Source organism: Panicum virgatum, chromosome 5N (genome assembly GCF_016808335.1).
Source record: "Panicum virgatum strain AP13 chromosome 5N, P.virgatum_v5, whole genome shotgun sequence".
NCBI classification, from domain to species: Eukaryota; Viridiplantae; Streptophyta; class Magnoliopsida; order Poales; family Poaceae; genus Panicum; species Panicum virgatum.
The window spans coordinates 48,351,414-48,372,103 of record NC_053149.1 but is presented as its reverse complement, the minus strand read 5'-3'; the positions used below and the strand labels follow the sequence as shown (position 1 = coordinate 48,372,103).

The following is a 20,690-nucleotide window of genomic DNA, read 5'->3' as shown; positions in this document are numbered from 1 at the left end:
TAACTGATCTTGGTAAACCTTGTTTTCATATACAAACTAGCATTTTCTCATATTAATACTAAGGAATATATCCTTTTCTAAAAAAAGGTACGCATCTCTCTGCTGTAGCTGTATTCGAGAGGAAAAGAAGATGTGCAACCAAAGCACAGACAAAAAGTACATGATCGAGCAACCACTTAGACATCTACCGGAACGAACAGAGCAAGCAAACAAACTTCTGGTTTAAAGCGTGTGGTCCATGGTGGAAAATTTAGGGGTCAACTTTTTTTTTTTGTGAAAACGGATTTATAGTACAAAATCATTCAGGTCTCACATAAAAATAGTAGCACCAGCGCATTTCAGGGAGAGAGACATCAAGAGGTAGTAAATTGAGATAATATTATGAAAAAGGCTTATACAGCTGATGTCTTTTGACCACAAAAGCGGTCAAATTACGCACCATATATTACATATAAGCTCCACATTTGAAAGTAAAGCAGTAGAAAATGCTATTGCTTATTACATTCGCATATAGGATGACGATCCGGCTTGTAGTAGCGGTCGAAATAGGCAGTAAGTACTCCACGGATTCACATCGATCAGGTGCATATAGGTATGTATGTATGTATATGATGTAGTAGAAGTTTATGGCTCATTTCTCCCATGTGTCGAACACACCGTTCACGAAGTCGTAGCGGGCACCGACCAACTTGAGGGTCCCGTTGGCCACACCTTCCTTGACCCAGGGGTAGGTCAAGAGGTTGTAGAGGGACACGTTCACAGCCTCCTGCAGAAATATTCAGCAATGCAGGATCCTCTCATGAGCAAACCAGTTCGATATTTATGAAATCATGTGCATAGCACGTATGGGCAGGTAATTGAAGATCGCCATAGCAATCGAATCGTAGCTCTTGCGTACCTTCTCCAAGATGGAGCACTGATCGTCGAACGGAACAGTGGGGTGCTCTTTCTGCACCTTCTTCTTGGCCTGGTAGCCGATCCTGACCCAGTCCTCGACGAAGTGGCTGGGCACATCGCCAACACAAACAAAGAACATCCTCGGGTCAAAGACATGTTGCTGCAGGGGTAGCAGGTAGGTGACCTGAAACTTTGTGTTCACCGTGACTTACAAGGTGTCGGCTGCGCCGTCCTGGAGGGAGAGGAGCGCCCTGATGCCACCGCAGCGGCTGTGGCCAATGACGGTGAGGACCTCCACCTTGAGGGCGCAGACGGCGTACTCGATGGCGGCCCCGATGCCGGCGTACTTGTTCTGCAGTTCGCGAAATGAAAGCAACAGAGTCAATGCACGCCGGCAAAGCAAAGAAAGGTCGCCAGCCGGAGCTAGGGAAGACGTCCACGAGCCAGCCAGCCGGCATGCGTACCTTGTCGTAGGGCGGGACCATGGCGGCGATGTTGCGGATGGTGAAGGCCTCGCCGGGCTGCAGGCCCAGGGTCACCGACGGGCAGCAGCGGGAGTCGGCGCAGGCGAACACCATGTACTGCAGCACATCGCATTAGCAAAAAAAAAAAAGGGAGAAAGTAGAATAGAATCATTAACAAAAAAGAGGGGAAGATCAGTGTCAGGTCAGCGAAAAGAACACGCCAAATTAGTGTGATCGTTACTGAAATATTTCGCGTCCCCACAAGCCCACACGGCTCTTATCGATAAGCAGGTAGGCAGATCGGTGTCGCTGATCGGTGGAGTACACGATTCTGGTGGCTCTTGTGGAGTACCTGGCGCTCGAAAAAGGCTGCCACTTTTGACCTGCTTCTGCCTGTCTCTTTTCCGATCCACTTTTTACCACCGGAGCCGGAGGCCCGTCGCCGTCGGCGAGGAAGCCAAGGTGCAGGAAGGTTCCCACTTCCCGGAGCAGCAAGGATGCTCTGCGCAGGCTTTGCTATGGCCCCCCCCCAGCTGGGCGGCGATCAACGGGCAAGAAACAGCAGCGTTGCCATTACCGGCAAGGCAAGGACGAATATTTCTTGGCAAGTTGGACGCAACTCCCATACCCTAATGCACGAACCCAGAAGGATTCGAAGGCAAAAGCCGAGAGCCGAACTGCCAAATCCGGCGCCCGCACTGCGGATTAAGCTTGGTGACAAGAGCAGCAGCAACAGGAGGCTAATGGGTGGGCTACTTTAGCGCGCGAGGATCATGAACCACTTTGTTCCCATTACGTCAGCAATCGCCATGGATGGCCGGCATAAGCTCGCGCCGCTGGGCCAGGATTTGGAAAAGGGGGCTCGAGGTTAAAAGGCGATTACGATTACGACGCGTAGCGTAACACAATCATCTTCGGCAGTGGCATATACTACGCTGATAGTATAGTATGAGCATATTTCAAGGACAAGCATGCATGGCCAGCGGGATACGGATGCGAGTAGACAATGCTCCGAATGCTAAAGCTACAGGCCATAGTATGAGCATATACTACGTTGGTACACACCTTGCTATCCCCACATCTCCGCCGTTCAAATGTAATGGTGATGATGGATAAGACCATAGAAAGATGCAGGAAATTCTTTGGGATTCAACACGGCTACCAGGTGGTAGTTTTCCACGGCCCGATCAAGCAGCCAAATTAGACCACTTTTTTCAAAGAAAAATAGCAGACTACTACTGTAGTTGGGCCAGGAACCAGCCAGCTATAGCATGCTGCAAGGAGTAAATTGGCGCATGGGATCGATGCCAGCCTGGAACCCCAAAAACAAAACAATAAAACTCCGTACTTGCGAGATTCTGCCACCAGGTAATACTAGGAAGTAGGATTTTTTATATATACTCCCTCCTTCCTGTTTATAAGGCATACACGTATATCAAGATTCAAACCTTGTCATCTTTGACCAATAATTTGACTATTAAATTTTTATTTTTTAATGCAAATTTCATATGATTGGATTCATAATCAAATATATTTACAATGATTATTTTTGTAATCAAAATGATATATGATAAATAAATGGTCAAAAGTGTTGTTTAGAAGACCGTGTCATGTTCCACCATGCCTTATAAACGGGGAAGCTTCTGCCCCCAGGTAATTAGGAAGTAGGATTTTTATATATATATACTACTCAAGCCAGAAAAGTGAGCCTATATAGGGACAAGCTGTGTTCCCTTGTTTTGTCTACCGCAGCTTTGACATTGGCCCCCCCAGTGAAAATGCGGCACGCACACCTACACCCTGGGATGCCAAATGAAACAGTAACGGAATGGCAGTGGCAGGGCAGCAGATGCAAACGGGAATGCAGGGATTCTGGTGATCAACACGAACTAGCTGGTACTGGTAGTCTGGTACCCACCAGCGACACACTGTTCTGACTTGGCTTCTACTACCTGAACGGATGGGGAACCAGCAAGTACACTACCAAATCTGTGGCCCAGCAAAACGCCAGGCGCTGCCCGGAAACCCCGAGCTCCTGAACGCGGTTTGCCTAAATTAAGCTTCCCAGGAATTGGGCGTCAAAAAAAGAAAAAAAAAAAGCTTCCCACGAATTGTGACGAGGATCCGGCCGGCCGGCCGGCCGGAGTGGGTGAAGACAAAAATCTTAGCAGTCTACAAGGGTGATGGACTGATGGGATGGGATGGGATGGGATGGGAGGAGTACATACCCTGGGGCATTGGCCGGCCTTGAGCGGCTCGAACAGCTCCGGCTTCTTGCTGCAGAGAGGAAATTCAGGGGCGTCAGTTGGAGTGGAGCTCCCGGGAATTCCCCGAAGGAATCAAAGCGCCATGCATGAAAGCTGGAATCGAACGCCGGCGGGTGCTGCATCGAGTGGAGCGGGCGACTTACTCGTAGACCTGGGTCTTGAACTGCTCGAACCCGCTCTTCAAGCGCTCCACGGCGTCCATGCTCTGCAACAGAAAAGACCAAGCACAAACCGTCAGCCCGATCAGTCGTCGTCCCCCAAAAGGACCAAAACTGTACGCTCTGGATGCAGTATGAGAGACAGAGGAGGGGGACAAGAGCGGCCTCCTTGCCGCAAGAAAGCATGCACAAAGGTGATCTAAAGGGGATGCAGGGATCTGCTTTGCTGCCACTGAGTGAGCGAGCGATGGGGGCAGGAGAGGAAAGGAAGACGGACGAACGGACGGACGGAGGGGGTGGACGGAGATTACTGTGGGAAGAAGGAGGAGGGGGAGGGAGGGATGGGGGAAGGGGAACGGACCTTGGGAGGTGGAGGGTGGGTGGGCTTCTTGTTCTGGAGGAGTGACGAGGCTGGGGAATGTATGGACGGCTTCGCTGCCGCCGCGGGGACGGCCTCCTTCTTTTGATAGCAGGGGAGGCAAAGGCACCCGCTCATCTTCGAAACCGCCTCTTTTTATTAGTCGCCGACTCGCCGGGCGGAGAGACGGATGCTACTAACTTGGCTTCTCTCTCGTCTGACTTTCGAGCTTCGCGTTCGACGGTTTACTGTGGAGTAATGAAGTGACAGAGAGAGGAGGAGAAAATCAATACTAGTAGTACGTTGTAGTGGGTGAGTGCGGTTTCTGTGGACGGATGATGACACCCACTCGGAAACTCGGAATGGCAAGAGAACGTGTGTGGTTAGCTCTGCTTTTGAGTTCGTTTCGTTCAGCCGCCGATTAACCCAGGTGCTCTTCAAGGAGAAGAAAAAAAAGTCCATTGGTACACGGAAAAGTTCGGACAGGCCGGAAGTAAACGTGTCCGCGTGAGCTGCTGAGGCCAAGGCTGGAAGGACCAGTTGGCCATGCCACTATTAGTGACGATCCGCGAGGCACCGCGGGTACGGACAGCGAAAGCACAAGTGTGTGTGGCCATCTGCCGCCTGCCCGGCCAGATCGCGCCTTTCCTTTCTGCTGCTCCCTCCCTGCCTCCCCAGTTCCCCCACGCCCCCCGATCGAGAAACGTTTCCCCAGGGTGGTATTCCCAGATGGCCAGATCCAAGGAATCTCGATACCCACTCGTCCAGATCTGCCACACCTCCCCACACATCATCCGCAATCAGAGGTCGTCGCTCTTCTAGCTCGTGACAAAGGGAACCCATCGCCGGAGTATGGGGCGGCCACCAATGGCACGGCGGGGCTTGGGATCCATCCAACCTTCCTTATCGGCGCGCCTAAACTAACTACTCCCTTGGCAACCGCCGGGGCCACATACAGACCCGGCCAGCGCCTCACCTCCTAAATTATTGGAGCCTCCTGCAGTCGAGCTCAGCTGTCAGCCACTAATGAGGAATCACCAGCACTGATCGTGATTTTTTAAATAACGTTCTGGGCATATGGATTGCCTGTCGAACCATCCAAACCAAGCGACCTCTCTCCTCCTCTACTACTGGTGGCTGCTTTTACTGTTTGTCCATGTCGCAAATCTAGTGCGTATCTGACGGCAGCTACAGGTTTCTGCACCGCACCACCACCGGCCACAAAGTCGTGGTGCGATCGACGTCAAAGCTGTGCGCATCGCATCGGCGTTGGTGACGTGGTAGCGATGAAAATCTAGACTCCTCGTACTAGCTAGCTAGCCAGCGCTGACAAATCTGGTTGCCAGTTAGTTTACCACAGAGCAATGCAAGAACCACAACCCCCCTTTTTTCCCCTAGTTCAGTACTTCAGCATGTATTGAAGTTGTTTTTTCTTTTGGAAGTTGCAAGTAGCTAGTAGTAATCTCGTGCTAGTTCGTAGCTCTGGAAGAAGTAAAAAAAAAAGCTCAACAGTGACCAAAAGCGGGAATTATTGGTGGGCGTTAGTTATAGGGAAAACAGAAAAGGCTGACGTTGACGGGCACCGTAGCATAATCGAGTGAGGGTCGGTTACTGGATGCGTTATGGAGCAAACAGAACTGAAAAGCAAGGAGATGGATGGGGCCCGGCTACCTAGCTCTTAACATACACCTTCTAATTTAATTTGTGCGGTAGCTATCAGGCAAGGAGAGTCCATGGCCACCACCTTAGCTTATCGCTTTTTTCATATATTAGGGAAAAGCCACGCTTGACGTCGCTAAGCAAGTGTACTTGGAACTTTTTCCTTCTCCGCATGCACTTGAGGCTTTTGGGGAATACTCCTCCACAGTGCTCGCTAATCTATCCTATCCTATCGAAGCATCTGCTAGTTGTTGCCTTTAAACTAGCACTATCATTGGCCACCTCTTTGGAAACTAAGCCCTCCCTTAACGAATATTCTATGGCAGGTGGTTGACATGCATGTTGCTACTAATAACCGATGGGAAAAAATTATTATTAAATTATAGCAGCAACCAATCTGACCCTGCATGCTCTAGCCTCTAGTATATACTTCTGTGCAATGATTGGTCTTGGTCGAAATTAAAAGAAATGGAGAAGATGAGGTTATGGTCTGCCGCGTTTGCGGACTTGGCCTTGTCATTAGCCCTTGGAGCAACGGAACAGTGCGGCGCCTCCATGTTCTTAGGGGACACGTAGGTTTTTTTTAAAAAATATAATGCTAGTAGAGGGCACTGGCATACGTTGACAATTGACATGCAAGTATGTTTGTGTAGCAGGGTTGGACGTGTTTCGTTGTCAGAAAGCCCTGGTCAGTACTAGCAGCTACCTCTCCTAGATTATGGGAAGGAAGTTTTTTTTTTCCTTTTTACTTTTGGTGTGGTGCACTCCGTACGGAGCCGTGTGCGCCGTGCCGAAGCCGGAAATAGCAAGGAGACGCAGAGACTGGGGCGAAGCCACGGTGAGATCGACCGTGGCGCACAGCCTAAAGAGCTAACAAACTTTCCCATGATTATATGGTGAAACAAAATTTAGTTAGTGGTAAAAAGAAGCTTACCCTAGTGCACGGGCACCAGGGAAGCCCAACTTGGCTTCGCTCCTGCGCAGAGATGTGCCAACTTGTTAGCTACTGCTTGAAAGACATGGGAGCAGTGTGTGTGTAGATCGACATGCATGCAGAGCTAGTGCACAGTAACACAATGTGCTCGGTGCGGTGTCCGGTGAGCCATGCATGCGTGCGTGCGCACGTACCGCGACGGCGCTGGGGGCGGCGAAGACGGGCGCGCTCATGATGAGCCTGGGGCGGCGGGCGGAGGCGGCGGGGCTGCTGGGCTTGGACGGCGGCGCGGGGGTGGCGAGGCTGGCGACGATGCTCGATGCGGTGGAGGCGCGCCCGGCGAAGCTAAACATGCGCGGGTGCTCTCCTTTGGTTGTTGGTGCCACCTCCCTGCGCGCGCCCCCAAGAAATAGCTGCGCCGCGCCCGCGTGCCGACAACGTCGGACGGACGACGCGAGCGGCGCCGGCGTGCGGCCCGGCTGGGCCGGTGGATCCGGGCCACTCGCGGCGCCTCATCCGCCAGCCGCGCGCCACCCGTCCTCCCCACCACACCCCCCCGCGCGCGCCGGGACGCGACGGAGGGGATAGGGCTCGGGATAACGCGCCGCGGCACCGTGTGGCGGACGGGCGCGCGCGCCCCGGATGGCTCGGCGCGCCCGCGCCCTGGGCCACACGAACACGAGCGCGGGCGGGCGGGGGAACGGACACGAAAACGAAGGGCGCCTTCGTTCCGACGCGCGGCGTCGGAGAAACGGCCGCTGCTGCGCGGCTGTGGACGATGCGATCGCTGCCGCTAGCTGCTGGATGTGGATGTGATTGGATGATGCTGCGTTGGGCCGGTGCGGGCTGCTGCTGGCGGGGCGCCACGCGTGTGACGGGGGTTCTCTTGGCTTGGCGCTATCTATCGGAATTATGGTGTGGCTGCTGCTCATTAACTACCCGGGCGGAATGGGTGGTTCGGTGGGTATTAGGTTATGTCAGGGGGACTGAGCGCGTGATCTTGGTTGGAGACTTGGAGTGGCAGCCAGCACGTGATGGAGGTTGAGACACGTCGGTGAGACGATAGTTGTCTCATGTCTGGTGGAGAACTAACTCATAAGTTTTCTTCTTCTTTTTTAAGAAGAAGAGGAAGAAGAACATGTGAACACCATTACTCACCGATCAGCGATACTAGCTCTTGGCTCCATGGACTTGTGTTGATTGAGCTCAGGGCCTGCTGGAGGATAGTGACGGAGCATAGCCGCAGCAAAGCGGTAGTGAACTTTTGGTGGGGTCTTGCGCAAACAAAAACCTTCCGTCGGGGAAGGCATGTTAGCTTTCGGCCCATCAAGCTGGTTGTGCGCGGCATGAAGCCTGCCACGGCCCATATTTGTTCAGTTTTTTTTCCGGCAGCCTTCCTGGCCTGTGCTGGATTTGGGCCCAGCCTCCCATCCGCCGTCTGGACTCTTGGGCCTGGCCTCCGGATGTAGGCGTTTTCCAATCACAATCAATAAAATTCCAACCTTGCACTTGAGAGAACAATGGCAAATTACCTGCCTTTAGAGTTGAGAACTCAACTCTCTTCCTCTGTACAACAGTTGTGGGGCTTTCATGTCCAGAAGATCAACTCTGGGGAAGTTTGAACCAGTGATCTTCGCGTCTGCATCTGTAGTCCCAACTCATGGATCAGGGCTGCAGCGAGACGGAGCACCAGTTGCCGGGAGATGACTGCCCATACTAGCAGCAATCTGCTGGCAGCATGCAGCACCAACTTTCCTGTGGAGAGATATGGTGCAGACGCATATGCTTCTGCACATTCCACTGCACGCTGCGATTTTTTTTTTCAGGAATGTATACAACAGTGTGCCACTCTCTTGCTGCAGCTATACTGGAGAGGGAGAGAAAAAGGGAGTGAACAGCATACTAGAATGAATTGAAGCTGTAAATTTACCTGTCTCCGTGCCCGCCGTATCCTCTATTCCCCGCCGTCAATTTCTTGCAGAGTTGCAGAGGCTCCGGCCGCGCCCAAGCTTCGCGGATGCCACGAGCCATGCCGAGATGCTGCCGAGTTGAGCACGGAGCTGAAGCTCCATCCAGCACCGAGAGCTTGCGCACGGGCCATTACTTATGCGCTGCCCTGCCTGCTGGCGCACGGAGGCGGACGAACCGGCGGCGTGCATGTACGTGGAAGGGTTGGCACTACTAGCTTGGGCCGGCTGGCCTCGGCAGGCTATAAGGATGTGCTCACTTTGGCGACACAACAGACACAGGGTAGCTTGGTGTGCAGGTCCAGACAGCGCCCGACTAGGACAACAAGACCAAGGAAAAGGGAACGCTACAGAGCTGGTGTTGTCATGCATGCGCCTGTGCAGCTAGCGGTCGAGCGGTCAGCTTTGCGTTGGCGCCCAGATATCGAATCACAATCTGCTCGTTTCGAACTCCACTTGTCCATTTCTTCATGTACACACGTACTGTGAAGATGCCTCACGGTATCTTGTTGATTGAACAGCGCGTCCGTTCGCTACTATAGGGCTCACTAGTCACTACATCACGAGTCACTGGACCCGTGATAGACCACCTTGCTGCCAGACTTTTCCTTTTGTTCGGGAAACGATTCCCCGCCTGCTCATTCCACCTTCACCTCCCTCGCGAAGAGGTTTCTTTGTGTCCATACTCTGGTGCAAAGATTCCAAGCGCACTGGCAGTGCTGACGATGGATTGGGACAGGATTAGCGAGTACAGCAGAAATCGATTTGTGAAATTAGTGAAGGGTCCATAAAGGCTTCGGGAGACAGTGCGTGCCGTAACTGGGTCCAAGAGGTTAGAGGTAGGCCAAAATTTCCATGTAAACCGGGCGATTTTTGCAAAAAAAAATCACTAGTCTACCCAGATTATGGCTCCGTTTGTTCAGCACTAGTTTAACCAATTTAAAAGGCTTGATTTAAAAAAAATTCAAAAGTTAGAGGACTCCCATAATCGAGAATCCATTTTGAATTTCTCAAAATTGAGCTTTCGAAATCAGCCATAAGCTAAAACAAGCAGAGTCAATGTTCGGTTGAGTACTAATCAAACAGATCGAAGAGGAATCTGGTTCTGTTTATCCAGCTGGTCCTAATACTTTCCTGGTGATTTCCCTTTCTTGAATCTTTTTATTTCCATTTTTGGAAAGTACTGGTAAGTAACAATTTATTCGCACGGATTTAGTGCATAAATTCTCATGTAACTTTTCAGATGGATAATTCAGGAGAGTTCCTCAAAAATAAACTTTTGTAGGATAAATTCGTCGGGTCGGGTCAAATGGAACCCGATGTTTTTTTTCCTTCGACCTGACTCAGACCATTGGCCGGATTTTTCAGCTCGAGCCTAGTTGAGTCGGGTTGGGTTCGAGCCAGATCGGGTAAAATCTGATTTTTTGTGTATAATTTTTTGGCCGGGTTGAATTTCGAGTCATAAAATTCAGCATGTGCCCGATCTGTTGTAGCTGGTCAAAATTTCGATCCGAGTGTAGCCAATACATTGGTCGGGTCAGGTCGGGTCGGATTTTTGGGGTGGACCAAGTCGAGTCGAGTTCGTCGGATCAGGCAGCCCATGATCATGTTTATTCTAGGATAACTCTTCGTGTAGATTTTTTCAAGACAAAGCTTCTTGGAAAACTTGGTAATGAAGGTTTGTAAAAATAATCTTTTGTCGAAAGAAACTTCCTTGAATAAATTCTTTTAAAATCTTATCAAAATTACAATTTCAAACAACAAAGCTTTCTGGAGTTTTAAACAATTCATCTAGAAAATTTACAGTAGAAGGAAAGGGTGGGCAGAAGCAAGAATAGGCATAAGGCTAATCCCAGTGCAAATTTCATAGAGGTTTCATACGCCTTAAATACAGTGGCATGTTAGCATTTGTGATGATATGAGAAGATAATTATAAAGAAAGAGAGGGATGTAGTTTCATCAGGATGAAATTGTGTATACACTGTTTCCAAGACTATGAAACTTGTTAAAATTTGCATTGGAGGCTATGGAATTTCATTTCATGCAATTGCGCCCAATCACATGTCTCATGATTAAATGCTATGGCTAGTCTGTGAAATTGTGAAATGAAACTTTACATTGGGGGATCTTGTTTAATCTGCGAACTCAAATGTACTTAGATGACATGACACTCTATGAAATCGTGCAATGAAATTATGTACTGGAAATAGCCTAAGAAGTGCAGTAACGCAAGATTTTGCCAAGTGCAAGTGTGTAACTGCGAAAAAGACACTGTCACGCTGATGTAGTGATGTGCATCGGTCTACAGAATTTCCACTCATGTTTCATCTTTTTTAACTTTTTTAGTATTGCCAACGCAGTGAAGGCCTATTGCAGCCCAATCATGCAGTTAAGTTGAACACCAATACGGCCCAACCAGATTGGCAACTGTAAATGTAAACAGGGCCTGCTCGAGTTTGAAATGTCCATGTGACCTGACGTCAAATGCATAAACAACTGAAACAAACGTAAGCAAAAAAAAAAAACCCACCGCCGTCACTTCTTGTGTCCGGCAGTTTCCTCCACTTCCGCTCCCTCCCCCAACAACCGGTGCTCAGATTTCAGACTTAAGAGTAGCCGGCCTGGGGCACCGGCATACGTCTGCTGCGTTAGGTTACGCAGCTCAGGACAAGCAACAACTTGAAGGATGTCGTGGACGGCTCCATCGTCAAGGATTAAGGAACACAGAAACGCAGTGGAAAACCAAGATTTGATACTCACGATGTGATGTGAAAGGTCGGATACAAGAATTAACTCACGAAAATTAATTGCTGACTTGTGTAGTTTACCCTCAAGTGGTCTCAAGTAAAAATAAAATCACCGCGAACACAGAACTTCTGTTAGGTGAGTCTGAAAGCTGACTCACGTTTCGCACGGTTCCGGGTACGTACCCACGTGCGTGCTGCTCGAGTGGGTTACTGCACCAGAATGGAACTGGCGGCACAACGACGAGGGATCATCTCTGAGCTCCGACGCGTTTGCTGTTTGCTGCCTCCCGTCCCCGACTCCCCGGGTCGGCGGGTCCCGGTGTAAAAGCGGGAGGCGACGACGTGTTCCCCCCGTCCGCGGCGCTGTCTCTGCGAACGCGTGAACGTTCCGCGAGATCAACCTGATCGACGCGCGCGCGAGAGTCACTATGAACCATTGGAGCTCCTGTCACCCCCGATCTCGAAAATCCGCCCGTTCACTCTCCGCTGACAAGTTCCGGTAAATCTGGTGCAGCTCGCACGCGCCCTTTCCGTCAATCTGGAGTTCCTACCGGGCCATGACGACACCTAACCTGTATCCGACACTACCAAACACAAACCCATGGGCAAGTTCTGTTTGTGCAGTTGGATAGGAGTAGGTTCGCCGGTCTGCAAGCCAGCTTGTTCGCGGCGAGCTTCGCGGGCTGGCTAGTGGTGTGATCAAGATCTTTTTTTTTTTCGAGAGCTGGTGTGATCAAGATCTAATAAGTAGAGTAGGAGGGGCTGCACCGGCCACCGGCAACAACGCATTGACGTTCTTCTAGACGGTCGCCTCCCCCCATGGGTGGTAATGGGCCATGGCTCTAGTTGCTTCTTCACAGCCCAATAAGATTCTTAAAATTTTTAGTTCAAAATTACATAAGATTAGAGTCCGGTCCTTTTAGAGCCTGTCTTTTAGATTTTTTTAGTTCAAAATGTTGGGCCCTTTACCACCCCTGCCCCCCTCTCTGCTGCGGGCAACTTGTTCGGTCAAAGGGAAGGCGCGATCCGTTAGCCGAGAATCACGGGCGTGGGCGCGTGTTCTAGAATCGATCGGGCGTGGCCGGGATCCCTCTCCGATCTCGCTGGCGCTCGGCTCGTCGTTGCGAGATTGCAGTCGTGTTTGGGATGGCTGTCGGGAGCACGGAACGATGCCAGATCCAGAGTCCCAGCACCTGGTACTGAACTGAATGCATGCTGTTCTGCTTCACGTTGCATATATGTCCCTTTTGTGGTAATTAATTATTGGAAAACTGGTACCCATCGAGCTGGTTAATTTTTGGAACTTATGCACCCTCCCCCCTAAGATCTCTTGTAACATTTGCACCCTCCCTTTCTTTCATCTCTTTCTCTGCATCATTCGCACGACGCGGAAACACCATATCAAATTCCTTCCAAAATAAAGAAGAAACACCATATCAATAATAACAATGGATGATGCCCACGAAGATTTGTTAGTACCATTATTAAATCGTGGTGTTATTGATATGGTGTTTCCACACACCCAACTATTGATAGTGGTACAGTAGAGTGTAGAGAGGCTGTAAGATCTGGGGCTGCCGTGGGAGCAGCGGCGGAACCCGGTTGACCAAGCCTGCAGGAGCCGGCACCCGCACCCGGCACCTCTACGTGTCACACGTAACGTGTGTACGGCAGAACAAAAAGTTTTCCAACGAAAATGCTGCAATCCGCAGCTAGCCAGCGGACGCGGGGGTGCCTTCGGCTCGCCGGCGATCCGCCCAGTCGCCACACGTACAGAGTACGGTGCAGGACTGCGTGCTGCGTAACAAGCTCAACTTACTTGGAAACCAGCACATCCGGTTTGATTGTTCCTTGTTGCCAAGGCTGTATGCCACTCCGTTACATCTTCTCATATTCATGTACTCCGTACACTGTCCACGGCATGGTGGCTCGAGGTGATACTGTGATAGGGGGAGCAGGTCTGCAGGTGCGAGGGACGAAAATGATCTGGAAGACAATCTCTATTCCGGTGCGTGAAAGTACCAGTACAAACTAGTTAGTGAGGTGGTCCATTCATTTGCGCGGCTAGTATTCATATTCTAAATATTTTTTATATTTTTTATTCAATTATTATTCATAAATTTAAAATTTTCTCATCATATGTTATTTGCTTAATCAAGAGTGCTTTTCTGCTGCTAGTGTAATGGTGTCTCCTTTTATCTACATCTTTTTTTTGTTAGTGATGTGGTCGCATGGCAAGCACACAACCCTAATCCTGTCACGACTGCCTATCTCTACTACCATTCGCTAATACTACTAGTAGTAACATGTTTCTTATCTGACAAACCTTGTAGTAATGCTGCTCACTGCTCAGTTCAACTGACTCGTTTGTTCTTTTGCTAGCTTCCCTACTTTATGATCTTCTTGGTCGTCTGTTGCTACTATGTTTAATTCTGTCGTCTGTTGCATGGCGTCATACCTCCATGGTCTAGTTTCTGTTGGGGAACAATCAATCAAGTTTCTTAATTTTTGGAAGCCAACAAATCTCCATAGTGCAGAGCACAAGATTCCGTTTAGAATTTCAGCAAACTATATTCATGTTCAAGCCAGATGAGCTTACTATACCAATCATGGCCCGATCGATATTGTCCTGATTACTGATCTGCTTGTGGTGTTAATTTTTTTGAGCTTATGATGTTAATCGTGAGGTGCAATAGTGTCTTGTAGCAATGTCGGTAACAAATCTTTGGAGTAATGTCAAGAACCCTCCCTCGGCAAGGACAGGGTGCAGAAGGATTGCGAAAAAGAATTAGGTTGGACGTGCAGTGACCTTGTGCTTGCATTAGGCCTGCGGATATGCACGTTCAGACATCACCAGTAGGCAGTAGGTGATGGACAGTCTCCAGACTCCACAGAGGATGAAGAAATCTTGCGGCCCGGCGCTTACCCTTACTTTTAGCCTCCAACTCTGTGATTCTCATCGCTGGCCCAACTTTGGCCACCCTCTCATCATGATCACTGCAGGTCGGGTGGTAGTCTAATATATTGCAAAAGCTAAAATTGTCATGTTTATTTTGACTAATAATAATATAATCGTGAAGATGCATTTGAGATTTTGGTAACATAATAAGATATATGTATGATAAAATATGTTGATTATTTGTGCAACCAGTATTCTATAAGTATGCACGATATGTAGCTTGATATGCAAAACGATGAATATATTATATTTATAATTAGAAATATATTTGAATAACATTGGTGGGTAATTTATAAACATGTATATAGATATTTTAGGCTAATTTTTTCATAATGGTAGTGGTGTGAAGGTGTATTTGAGATTTTAGTAATATAATAATATATACATATGGTAAAATACGTTAATTGTTTGTGTAGCCAGATCTTACAAGTATGCACGATATGTAGCCTGATATCTTGATATGCAAAACGATGGATAGATTTATATTTATAAATAGAAATATATTTTAATGGCACTGGTGGGTAGTTTATAAACGCACACATATATATAGATATAGATATTTTATGCTAATTTTTTAAATTAAAGTGGTGGGTAATTTTAATTTTTCTTTCGATTAACGTGCGAATTTCTAGAACTTGAAAGCGAACGTTAATGCTCCGTTTGTTGGCCAAATTCTAAGATAATAGATCCTTATTAGATCAGCGCCTCATCGTTTCAAAGTTAATACTGCTGCCTGAAAATCGGTAAAGCTTCAGACATTTTCGCTTACAGTTGGATCACTGTTCTTTTTTTAAAAAAAATAAAAGAGCAGAAGGATCACGCATTGAGATTCGTAACTCAATGATTGCCTCTCACCAGTGGGCGGTTATTTGAAAAAGAAAAAAAACAGTGGGCAGTGGCTAGAAAATTAGATGCCACCGAAAGACACAGAAAATAAAGAAAATGGTGGATTGCAAACGAGGGAAGGTGAATTCCTCGCAAAATATACCCACCTAGGAGTACTTCGCTAATACTATAATCATACTCCCTCCATTCAGTTTTGATAGATATATTTCCATATGACACAATGACAAGGGCACCATAAGTGTGCTTATCAATCTAATAAATACCACAGACTTTTTTGTTGGTCATCCAATGTTTTAACTAGGAACTCCTTGTAACTAGTGCTATTTATTGCCAATACCCATGCTAATAGTAAATATAGCTATCATTTTTGAACATTTAAGTTTTTGAAATATAGCTATCAAAAGTGAATAGAGGGAGTACATCGTATGTACAAAGTCACATATACAAACAACCACATGTATCTTTTTTTTCCCCAATTTCTCCGTAGTAGCAGTAGTTGCCTGCCAACTTCACAAATCTGAAGTGGCTGCCACCGACTTCGGACTTCATTTCCGCGCCGAATCCGGAAAGCATTTCCCCAGCTTTGTCTGACTTCACACCCCGTTCTTTTGACTTCGCTTTAAACCCCACACGGAGTACTAGTACTAATCTCCACAAAGCGGGTTTGCAGGGGATCCTCCAGGTCAAAATGGTCTTAAATTTCAAATCCCGAATTCAGACTTGAAAATCTCCCTGCTTGGAACGGGTCGCCCACGGCGGTGACGGCTCGTCGCGTCGGTGGGGCTCAGAACGGGTGCGGGCTCCGGCTGAGCCCGTGCCCGTGCGCGTTGGCGAACAGCCCCATGACCATGAGGTCCTGCCGGTACGGCAGGAACGTGCGCCGCCCGCCGGGGGACGCCTTGCCGCCGCCGTACGACATCCGGCGCCCCGCGGCGGGCGCGTCGATCTCGGTGGCGCAGGTGGCCGTGGCTCTGCTTCCCTTCGGCGGCGGCGGCCTCGGCTTGGAGGCGGCGGGGGAGGGGTCCCTGTCCCTGGCCGGGGACGGCGGCGCGGAGAGGAAGAGGAACTTCTGCTTGCCGTCGCTGCGGCTGCGGCCGGCGACGAGGTCCCCGATGCGGCGCCACCGCGCGACGGAGCCCGTGGACCCGCTCTTCCGCGGCGGCCGCGAGGGCGAGGACGCCGGCGACGACCCGGGCGTCCAGAGGCAGTAGCTCTCCGGGGCCGCGCCGTCGAGATCCGTCGACGCCGAGGACAGGGACGAGGAGGTGGAGGACGTGGACGCGACGGAGGAGGCCCGCGCCTGCTCGAGCTGGAACAGCCGCCCCAGCGGCGCCCTCGGCGCCGCCGGCGCGGCGGCGGCCTCGTCGTCCAGGACGCGGCCGAACACCGGGTAGAACGCGCGGATGCGGCCGCCCGCGAAGAGCTCGTCCGCCGCCGCGCCCCCGCCGGCCGCGGGCTCCCGGCTCACGGAGGGGAACTCGAACTCGCTGTCGGAGTCGGAGTCGTCGGACGCCACTGACCCGCCGTCCTCTCTGGGGACTGGAAGCTCGGCGGCGGCGGCGGCGAGCTCGTAGCGGCGGCGGCCCTGCCTGAGCTCCATGCCTCGCATGCTCGTGCTCCTGCTGCTCGATTTCTTCGCGACTGATTGGGGGGAGGGTGCGGGGAAAAGGTCGGATGCTACTGGTAGTTGGTTGCGGAGGTGGCAGCGGCGTATATATAGGGGAAGCCGGCAGCGGGAGGCGACCTTCTGGAAGGGAGGGGGCTCTGACTCGCGGCGCCTCCTGCTCGGTTTTGGGATTGGGTTGGGGGCCTCCTTTGGTTCGCATTAGGATTTTAGAGCCCGTTTAGTTCCCGGAAAATTTCGACCTCGCCCGAAAAATTTCGGTTTTCAACCTGTTCCGAATTTCGCTCGCGAAAATTTTCGCCGCTCCAAATGCTACAGTGGCCCCGCGTATGCTGGCCAGTCCAACTTTGCATGTTTCCACACTGCATGCATGCATTGAATGCGGCTGCTGTGCAGTCCCAAATTTTTCGGCATCTAAACGCCTGAACCACTAAGGACCAAAAGTTTTTGGGTTGTACAGGAAACATCTGGCAGTCCGAAAATTTTTGGGACTTTTTGGGAACTAAACGGCCCCTTAGCGTGTTATGAATAGTAACATTTTGACCGCTAATTGTCGTGTCAAACAAAGACAGTTTACAAAACCAACTCCAGAACCCCCGCGCTATTGACCTTAAAGAATCTAATAAAGCCTTTGACCGCGCGATTATAGGATGGTTACTGTAGCATCACTGTAGCCAATCATCGATTAATTACCGTCATTAGATTCGTCGCGAAAAGTTACGCCCATCTCTAAAAAAAATTTATAAATAGACTTCTTTTAGTACTTAATGCATGAGTGATTTTATTTTTGGAAAACGTGCGCGCTATTTTTTTTAGAATGGCAAACAAGGCCTCGGGATCGGGAGGCGACTCGGCTGGGCCCCAAGCTACACGTCAGTCGTGATGCACGCGGCGGGGTTCGTTTCTTGCTTGTGGGGTTGGCGTTGCGTTGGTTGCGTTCCGTGTGCGGGCAAGTTTTTTCCCCCCTTGTGTTTACACACACGTGATCTTGGGAAATTCTCGAAGGGGGAGCTCCGGGTCCGGGGGATTTGCCGAGGGAGATCGCGCTTGCTTGCGGGGCAAGCAGCTGCTAATCCGGCCAGCTGTAGATACGCTACGCCGCGGGGTGGTAAGCTGACGGATAATCGCTGGGGAAGGCTGCGATCCAGCTGCGACATCAACACCGTCCAGTGTGAACAGCGTTCGCCACGGGGAAATGAAATCCCATCCGCGCACAAATTCTCTCTCGGATTGCACTACGGGCTACCCCGCATCCGCATGGTCAGTCGTCACCAGCCGGCCATTCCATTACTCGCGCACGGCACATTGGCACCTGGCAGCACGCGCGATCCTTGGATAACCAGAAACCGCCGTACTGAACGCGAGCGAGCAACCACATGGAAAATTGTGAAACTTCGTTGAGGCCGTGTTTAGATTATTTTGTCAAAAAAAATTGAAATAAAATTTTGCTAGTTTGAAGTATTAAATAAAATTTATTTATAAAATTTTTGTATGAATGGAATGTAAACTGCGAGACAAATCTAACTAATTTATGTAATGGTTGCTGTGGCACGGACGACGCGCCGCCGCTGCCGCCTTCCCGGCCGTGCGCACGGACGACGCGCCGCGGGAGCCGCCGCCGCCTTCCCGGCCGAGCGCCAAGTGCCCCGACGCCCGAACCTTCCCGCGCCGTGCATGCGCCACGCGTCGGGATGTCATCTGAAGGCCCCGCCGATCATTTCCCAGACGCCGGGAAACGTTTGGACTTTTTGGGAGCCCGCCACTGTCGATCGCACGGTGCACAAAAAGTCGAGGATCCCCTTGCCACGCGCCAGTTCCGCCGCGAGAATCAGTCGTCACCCTGGATCTCCATCTCATCTCTACTCCCGTATTCCGTACGGCTGGCGGCTCGTGTACGCACAGCTCCTGGAATTAGCTACCTCTGCGACTACGAGCAGCGAGTGTCCGTTTAATTTTCTCCCGTTCATTGTTTGGGGGCATAATCAAGGGCATGAACCTGATGGGTTAGTTTGTCGTCAGGACTGTCAGTTGGCGTAAGCAGAACGATTCCGGTGCCAGGCTTCGTTTTCCTAGCGTTAACTCCGAGCTTAACGAGAGTTGCATCCGTCTCCGGCTCTCCGCGTTAGGGAAGAGCTGTCCTCCTGCGCGTGCTTTAATAATTGCACTCTGTCGCCGTTATGAAGCAACCATCCTGATATGTTCTCTCTCAACGGGCGAATCATGCTAGTAGCTCAGTCGATCTCCTGCGCTCACTTAAGAATTGAATAGCCTTCTCAATGAAGCAAGCGCTCCTCGGGCTGCCATTCATAAGCATGGATTTTGGTGAGCTCGGATCGTGTCGTGTAACAAACTTTTTTTCCCCTTTTCTTACTACAAAGATACGCAACTCTTGTGTGTATTCGTGGAAAAAAACCACAACATAAACTCACAATTTAAAGAGGTCCTAGACGAATTTGAGAGGAAATAGACCAGAATGCGCTCATATTCATATACCGCTGTCTATCTAGGAGTAGTTACTAAAAAAGAGTATTCTGCGTGAAGCCATTTCGTGGCAGACACGCCGCGCGCACGACACATGTGCCAACAAATTAAAGCACTGTATGAGATACTACTGTCAGTCAATCGGTTGTCATCGACCACGCGCATACGTATACGTTACTTGGTCGTCAATGGTCACTACTCACTAATTGACCGGCCGGAGGAACTTGGCGGGTAACTTCGAACTCCATCTGTGGATGCGATCCGTGATTAATGGCGCGCGATCGACTTTGGTGGCGGAGGAGGAGCAAGCTGGCACACGGGTGGCCCCTCGAGCGCCCAACTCGCAACGCAACCTAGCCTGGCGGGCAGCCCAGCGGAGACATCATCCTCGTCTTGTCTGATCTCGTCGTCGGTTCCGTAGCTCGTTCCAACATTGTTTCCACTTTTTCCAGCAGTCACGTACCAGGAGAGCTCGGCGGCTTTTTAGGCCCTTCGTCCTCCGCTCCGCCGCCCGTCATGGAACGCCGAGAACACTAGACCCTGGTTCTAGTCAGCAGGCATGCATGGAATGTTCTGTTCCAGGTCCAGTCCCACTACAATACAACGCATCTGATCCGCTGCCAGCTGACGACTATGCTCTTCGTATGAAAGCCAAGGAAATGATCCAATCGAGAAGCGGTGCTCATTCCTCGTGGCGGAAAAGAAGACACTCCATGATCACGACGGACACGGATGGAAGCGGCTGCGGGGAAAAGGAAGGCATTGGCCCTAGTGCTCCGGTCGCGGTTTCTAGAAATATCGCCTGGGCTCTGCATTCCGGATCAAGTGAGAGAGCTAACAGCTGCGCCCACATGGTCGATACTAGTAACAATCGCGCGGTTGGAAAAAGAAATGCTTCCATGTTGCCGCCAGTCCTGCACCGGATCCGGATGGCTGTGTGCGCCAGTGGCATACACCTACCGATCCAACCAAACAGGCAAGACAGGATGCAAGTGGATCTCGTTTTTGGGTTGGCCCAATCTGCCGCGGCGCCTGACCCAGATGACCCAATAGGTCAACCACCCTCCACCTCTGTTTCGTCCGTAGCTCCGTGCCCTTCTGCTAGCAACAGCATCATAAACCATCTACACAAAGCACGGACGCATGGGTAGGCGGAGCATATGGCAGGCGCACGCTTGTGCCGCTGAGGCGCATGCGTTCACGCTTGTGAGGAAATAGATGGCTACGTCCGTCGTCATCTGATCCTCTCCACCTCAGCTTGCTAGTGTTACAATGCCGCCGCTGCAGTCAGTGAGGCTGTGTTTAGTTCGCGAAAAAGTTTGGATTCTT

General features: G+C 50.5%; 2 protein-coding genes across 11 annotated transcripts; both read right to left on the bottom strand.

Annotated features, from left to right (window-relative positions):
- Positions 1–359: 359 nt before the first annotated feature.
- Positions 360–8,915, bottom strand: LOC120672750 (carbonic anhydrase, chloroplastic-like). 10 transcript variants are annotated; one of them, XM_039953316.1, is made up of 10 exons: positions 8,668–8,915; positions 8,270–8,544; positions 7,896–8,189; positions 4,148–4,392; positions 3,772–3,833; positions 3,590–3,638; positions 1,362–1,478; positions 1,110–1,249; positions 899–1,004; positions 360–766 (listed from the first exon to the last, which is right to left on the bottom strand). In XM_039953316.1, the coding sequence occupies exons 4-10, from the start codon at positions 4,280–4,282 to the stop codon at positions 632–634; spliced, it is 744 nt and encodes a 247-aa protein (XP_039809250.1). In that variant the 5' UTR covers positions 4,283–4,392; positions 7,896–8,189; positions 8,270–8,544; positions 8,668–8,915; the 3' UTR covers positions 360–631. The 10 variants fall into 10 exon arrangements, with proteins under 10 accessions (XP_039809250.1, XP_039809248.1, XP_039809252.1 ...); XM_039953314.1 differs by having other exon boundaries at positions 8,270–8,915; XM_039953318.1 differs by lacking the exon at positions 4,148–4,392 and having other exon boundaries at positions 8,668–8,786.
- Positions 8,916–15,243: 6,328 nt separating this feature from the next.
- On the bottom strand, positions 15,244–16,928 carry LOC120671806 (translation initiation factor IF-2-like). Its single transcript, XM_039952044.1, has 2 exons — positions 15,677–16,928; positions 15,244–15,434 (listed from the first exon to the last, which is right to left on the bottom strand). The coding sequence occupies exon 1, from the start codon at positions 16,863–16,865 to the stop codon at positions 16,041–16,043; it is 825 nt and encodes a 274-aa protein (XP_039807978.1). The 5' UTR covers positions 16,866–16,928; the 3' UTR covers positions 15,244–15,434; positions 15,677–16,040.
- Positions 16,929–20,690: the final 3,762 nt, after the last annotated feature.

Excerpts from the sequence above, each read along its gene's own strand:
- LOC120672750 (XM_039953309.1), bottom strand. The coding sequence starts at position 4,282 with ATGAGCGGGTGCCTTTGCCTCCCCTGCTATCAAAAGAAGGAGGCCGTC. Across the intron at positions 3,639-3,771 it reads TTCAAGACCCAGGTCTACGA|CAAGAAGCCGGAGCTGTTCG; the intron begins GTAAGTCGCCCG and ends TCCTCTCTGCAG. Across the intron at positions 767-898 it reads AGTGCTCCATCTTGGAGAAG|GAGGCTGTGAACGTGTCCCT; the intron begins GTACGCAAGAGC and ends ATATTTCTGCAG.
- LOC120671806 (XM_039952044.1), bottom strand. The coding sequence starts at position 16,865 with ATGCGAGGCATGGAGCTCAGGCAGGGCCGCCGCCGCTACGAGCTCGCC.